The sequence below is a fragment of the Herpailurus yagouaroundi genome, unplaced genomic scaffold (assembly GCF_014898765.1).
Source record: "Herpailurus yagouaroundi ecotype Mexico unplaced genomic scaffold, PumYag 67209, whole genome shotgun sequence".
Taxonomy (NCBI): Eukaryota; Metazoa; Chordata; class Mammalia; order Carnivora; family Felidae; genus Herpailurus; species Herpailurus yagouaroundi.
In genome coordinates this window covers 147,965-154,343 of record NW_024420049.1, presented here as the reverse complement: position 1 = coordinate 154,343, position 6,379 = coordinate 147,965, and the positions used below count along the sequence as shown (strand labels likewise).

General features: G+C 47.9%; 1 protein-coding gene across 2 annotated transcripts in view; it reads left to right on the top strand.

The window, feature by feature from the left end:
- Positions 1-1,010: 1,010 nt before the first annotated feature.
- Positions 1,011-6,379, top strand: part of SMIM9 (small integral membrane protein 9) — an 8,461-nt gene continuing 3,092 nt past the window's right edge. The window contains exons 1-3 of one of the 2 annotated variants that reach the window (XM_040467126.1): positions 1,011-1,105; positions 2,144-2,424; positions 3,825-3,954. In XM_040467126.1, the coding sequence (XP_040323060.1) occupies positions 2,238-2,424; positions 3,825-3,954 (317 nt within the window). In that variant the 5' untranslated portion in view covers positions 1,011-1,105; positions 2,144-2,237. Of the gene's footprint in view, positions 1,106-2,143; positions 2,443-3,824; positions 3,955-6,379 lie in introns of both variants that reach the window. The other variant, XM_040467125.1, reaches the window with a different exon arrangement.

Here is a 6,379-nt window from a genome sequence, read left to right as displayed (position 1 = left end):
TTCAATTTATTTATTTATTTTGAGAGAGAGCATGCACACAAGTAGGGGAGGGGCAGAGAGTGAGGGGGAGAGACAGAATCACAAGCAGGCTCTGCTCACGGTGCCCATTGCAGGGCTCAAATCCATAAAACATGAGATCAAACACGCAACCGACTGAGCCACCAGGCAGCCCGAGAGAGAGTGAATCTTAAGCAGGCTCCACACTCGGCATGGAGTCTGACACAGGGCTCGATCCTATGACCATGGGATCACCACCTGAGCTGAAATCAAGACTCGGATACTTGGGGCACCTGGATGGCTCAGTCGGTTAAGCATCCGACTTCGGCTCAGGTCATGAGCGTGTGGTTTGTGAGTTCAAGCTCCGTGTGGGACTCTGTGCCGACAGCTCAGGGCTTGGAGCCTGCTTCGGATTCTGTGTCTCCCTCTCTCTCTTCCCCTCCCCCACTCACACTCTGGTTCTCCCTCTCTCTCAAAAATAAACGCTAAAAAAAAAGAGTCAGATACTCAACCGACTGAGCCACCCAGGCGCCCCATGGCTTTGGGTTTTATGACATGCTTAGAGTAGTTTTTTTCCACACCAAGATTATGCAAACACCCACCCATATTTTATTCTAATATGAATATGGTTTTACTTTTGTTTAGTCCTTGATCTATCCAGAAATTATTTATTTTTGTGTAGGGCTTTCCCTTCAGTGCATCCAAATGAATAGGCAATCACCATGTTAAACCATCTTTTATCATTTATTAAGGTCTCATGCATATATATATATATATATATATATACATACTATTGTAAGGTATAGCAGATACCATGTGGCAGGCAAAATATCTTAGAATTCTTCAAGACTAAAAGGAAACAGCTATGTAAGGATGGGTGTTACTATCAACACAGATGTTTGTACATAGAAAAAGACGCCTCTGTGTTTAGCTGTCAAATAGAGAGAGACTAGGGGAGGGTCCAATGCACAGATGATATCATAAAGGATAGTAGAATTCCATTCGGAACTTCCGAGAGAGACCTTAAGAGAAAACTCTGACCAGCTTCTTCTACAGTCTGAACACTGAACCTAATTTACTGACTTCTTGGCACCAAGTCAATTTTCAGGTAAGTGTCTGCCCACCTGACGTGGGTCTCTCTCTCTCTTCTTTTTAATGTTTATTTATTTTTTGAGAGACATAGAGCGACAGAGCACAGACGAGGGAGGGGCAGAGAGAGAGGGAGACACAGAATCCAAAGCGGGCTCCAAGCTCCGAGTTGCCAGCACAGAGCCCGATGTGGGGCTCGAACTCACAAGCCGTAAGATCTTGACCTGAGCCGAAATTGGACGCTTAACCGACTGAACCATCCAGGTGCCCCAAACGTGGGTCTCTCTACGCCTTATCAAACAACAGATGAATGTATTAGTTATAAATGACTTAAGTAATAGAAAGCCCGAATTAGAATGGCTCAAATAGGGATTATTTTTCTCATACGAAGCAGCCTAGAGGTGAACAGATACAGGTGCAGGCTTAAGTGACTCAAAATTTCCAAAGGGAAAATGGTGACACCGTCTCTTTTCTCGAGACAGCAAAAAGTCTTCCCAGAAGCCCCATTTCTGTTATGCTTCATGGTCCAGGACCGTGTCACCTAACCATTGCTAGCTGCAGGGATGGCTGGGGAAGGCAGGATTCAGCTCTCCTAGCTTCTCCAGTAAGGAGAAGTGAGGAAGCAGAGGGGAGGCGTGGATGGAAGCAAGGAGACAGAGATGACCGTGGGTGGGAGTGGAGGTGGTGAGAGTGGCAGGAGGAGGGAAAGACTTGGTAGGTAAAGCTGACCAGGCTCTTCTGACAGTGGGCACGGGGAAGTGTAAAAGAAGAGTCAAAGACGACCCACACGTTTGGGCCCGAACAGCTGAGACCATTTGCACTCACGGAGCTGGGAAGCTTGAAGGGAGATCTAGACCAGGAGGGAGCGCCACGTACCTGACCTGACAGAGCAAAGTTTCGTTTTGTGTTGTTTTGTTTTTCTTGGAGGGAGGACGCATTGTCCGTGGACACTGACCGTGTTCAGGATTCGACAGTGTGAGTCGGGACATTCTTATGTTCGTGACAGATGAGAAGCTGTTTGTAATACAAACTAAACCACCATTTTCTAACCTTTCAGACGACTCTTTCTGCCTTGGAAAGAGCCAAGGAAAAAGGCGTCTCCTGCTGGCCAAATGAGCTAGGAGTACAGCCGAGGGGCCCTCAGGAGAGTCATGGAACCCCAGAAGCTGGTGAATGTAGGATTTCTGCTGTGTTCCGTGAACTGCCTCTTGTTAGAGACTCTAGCTTCCCCCGCATCACCTTTATCTGCCTCTGAAACACAAGACGCAGCAGGATGGAAACCACGGCCAAGGGGTGTGCTTGCCGTGAGGATGAATCTTCCCATCACCTCCGGAAGACGTAAGATTCATGTCTCAGGTTAGGAAAAGCTGATCTTGCATTGAAAAATAATGTGCACAGGAAAGCAAACTATTGTGGTTTAGTTCAGTTTAGATCAATAAGCACTAACCCACCTATTGTTCCCCAAACCCTTTGCTGAATTGATGAGGTTTGGGGAGTGACAGTGGGGTTCGTGGGGTCCTGAACCGACGGCCAAGAAAGAATTCTTGAAGACGTCTTTGGTGCAAAACGGTGATTTTATTGAAGCACGGGGACAGAACCCATGAGAGGAAGAGCTGCCCCGGGACCATGAGGAGAGACTAGTTATATACTATGGGGTTGGGTGAGGTAAAGTCCAGGGGAAGTCTCCAGTGAGAGTTTCACACACTAAAGAAGACTCCCAGGATAGTGGAGGCCTAGCTATTGCCAAGGGAAGGTTGTTTTTCCCTCCAGCAAAGCGTCAGCCTTAACACAGTAGGGACTTCTGGAGAAAAGTTTTACCGGCCAGCCTCAAGTTATTTGCCAACGGGCTGCAGGTTACAAGGAAACTTGGTTCTATCTGCCATTTCCTTCTGCCTTTGTTTCCCCCATCACTATGGAGGGGTGATGGAGACTTAGGGCCTGCGGGACTATGATCTCTATCAGTTAACCATTTGTTTTTCCCTTTCCTTCGTTCTTGGGCAGCCAGGAGCGCCAGAGGAATATCACACATATCCCACCTGGTTGTGGGGGGTGCTGTTCGTGGCCTGTCAGCTTGCCTTATGTTCCCTCATCAGAATGACACGGATTAGGAGTTCACAGTTGGGCAGCCAAAGCCAGAGATGCCAACCTTCTATGAAATATGTCAGAGGCTACTTGAGGACAAAGGGAGCATTCAAGTTGCTTGGCGGGGAGGGGCTAGGGAAGACTTGCTTCCAAAGGCCAGCTTCAGACACGAACACATATACTGCTCAGATCTTTTCACGAAGTGCCCTCACGTACAAGGAGGCGAAGATGATGTTCCTCTGAGGGTACTTTTTAATTTTTTTTTTAATTTTTACTTATTTTTGAGAGAGAGAGAGAGTGGGGGAAGAGCAGAAAGAGAGGGACACACAGAATCTGAAGCAGGCTCCAGGTTCCGAGCTGGCAGCAAAGAGCCTGATGCGGGGCTCGAACTCACGAACCAGTTTGATCATGACCTGAGCCAAAGCGGAACGCTTCGTCGACTGAGCCACCCAGGCGCCCCATGGGATACCTTTTTTTTAATGTATGTTCCTTGGATATCTGAGAGGCACCACAGTAAAATCATTAAGTATATGGGCTCTGGGCAACCATAAGAGCATGATATCTGGGACAGCTATGTGAACTTGAACCAGGGTTCAAATCCCAGCGTTATCCCTTACTTGATCTCTCATCAGTGAATGTCTATGCTTTTTCTGCAGAAAATCACAGGTCCTGGCTGAGCAACTTCAGGAATTACTTGCAGGATCACATCAAGAACTCCACACCTCCAGCAGCCATTTTTGCTTTTCTGATCACCGCAACCATGATGGGGATCCTCTGTTGCCTCACGTAAGCTGCTCTGGGATGAAGAGAGGGAAGGGGAGCTTGAGGGAGAGGCAGGAACAATCAAGTTCCCCACCAGCCTGTACAACTATAATTAAGGGAAAGGTTTTTTTTTAATTTTTTTAATGTTTATTTATTTTCGAGAGAGAGAGAGAGAGAGAGAGACAGAGCACGAGTGGGGGAGGAGCAGAGAGAGAAGGAGACACAGAATCTGAAGCAGGCTCCAGGCTCTGAGCTGTCAGCACAGGCTCAAATTCACCAGCCGTAAGATCATGACCTAAGCTGAAGTCAGACACCCAGCCGACTGAGCCACCCCAGGCGCCCCTAATTAAGGGAAAGCTTTAAGGAAGGTAATTCTTGTGTCATCCAACCCACTCCATCCATTACCAATGACTTATAGGTGACACTGAATAACCTGTGTTTATAGCTGATCTTTTTTTTTTCTAACTTCATTAACTCCAAATGTCTTTCCCTTTGGTTTAGGAATTATACATGGAAAATATCTTATTACCTATGTGTTCAATTGCCTGAAACTCGGCCACAAAATTTATCTATGTAAATCATATGAAGTCAGAGAGATTCGTGAAATAGTTAACAAAATAAGCATAGCTAGGAAAACCTAAATTTTATTAATTGTCTGGTGGGTCAATGCTATGGTGGGAGACAGAGTCCAAGGCGGGGAACCTATGAAAACATGAGATGGGATTAAAAAGGCTTTGCCTGCTAAAGGACTGTTCAAAGTGCATAAACTAATAAAGTGACTGAGGGCAGAGATCGGGTTAAGGGTGTGGCGTCCCCGCCTAAAGCTCCTGATAATCTGAAAAGATCACACGATCAAGAACCCTATCTAGGAAACAACAACCTTGGATATGGTTACGGACACAGAACTGGAGCCAAACAGAAGTCAGCTAGGTTTTCGAGAGGCGCTTATTGCCAAAGAAACCATGAGCCAGAACTAAATGAGCTGTCTGTTGTTTGAGCCTTAAAATTGTATTTGGGCTTCTGACCTTGCATGAGAAGGACACAGGCTTCGGAGTTTCCCAGGGTGGCTCCCCGGCACTTGCTTCAGATGCAGCCACAATGACTAGTAGGGAGAGCCTCCCAGCAGGTGGGCAGTGGGCCCTGGAGCTTCTCCTGGAAAGCAGAACGGGCCTCATCGGCGTCTGCCCGGCAGGGTTCCGGCGCTACCGCTGAGCCAGAACTCTGTGTGGCGCCCATTATTCCTTTGCCAACGGGCATGTTCATGGTGATGAGACTCTTCCTGCTCCCTCATTGTATTTGGGTTGTGCGGATCAGGAGCAGATAACTTGTTTAACTTGATAAGTCGCTTAAACCAAGAAGAAAGAGCTGCACCCAGAATCGAGAGAACCAAGCTTCACCCAGGTACTCTGTACTTCGAGCTGGACACACTGATGAATGAGATTTTGGTCTTGGGGGAACATGGTTCCACAAATCAGGTGTTCTGGAAGCAGTGAGACAGGAATTGGGCGTGCAGGACATTATCAGGGATCAACACCTGTGGAGGGTAGGGGGCGGAAGAGAGGGGTCGAACTGCCTCGCGAGCCCAACGAAGCCTCAGGTGACCCCAACAGAGTCATCTCACATTAGCCCGATGTGGCCGATACTCTATAGAGGCTGTGTGTTGACAACTGTCTCAGCAGCCGGAGAAACAAGGCCGTTCTCAGGGGGGGAACCTGAGTGGCGTATTTCCGTGCGCACCACAGGGTGGGGGCATGGCACGTATGGAAGGGAAAATGAGATCGATTTCGGGTGGCCGGTAACACAGGCTGCGGAGGACGCCGGCAATGTGTTCACCAAGCACACAGAAAGGCTTCCCAAGCACAGAGAAAGGCTGCATTTCCCAAGTAAAGGAAGCCAGGACTCCACTCAAGGTGTATCTGATTGTCCACCTCTTGAAGTAGATGGCTCACCCTGAGGAGAAAACCCAGTAAGCCCTTGCTGGGAACAAGCAAATGGCTAGTGAAAGACACCAGTGAGGACAGTGAGGACAAGAGGGAAAGCAAGATCTAGCAAAACAAAACAAGACATTGATGAAAAAATATAAAAGGAGAGAGGGAAAACAGGATAAACAAAGCCAGCACCATTAAAGAGACTTAGTTGATTTAAAAAACCTTATTTAGGGGTGCCTGGGCGGCTCAAGCATCTGACTTAGGCTCAGATCATGAACTCACGGTTTGTGAGTTTGAGCCCCACGTCAGGCTGTGTGCTGAGTGTGGAGCCCGCTTAAGATTCTCTCCTCTCTCTCTCTCTCTCTCTCTCTCTCTCTCTCTCTCTGTCACAGGGCACCTTAGTGGCTCATTCCATTAAGTGTCTGGCTTCAGCTCAAGTCATGATCTCATGGTTCGTGAGTTCGAGCCCCGCATTTGGGCTCTGTGCTGACAGCTGAGAGCCTGGAGCCTGCTTTGGATTC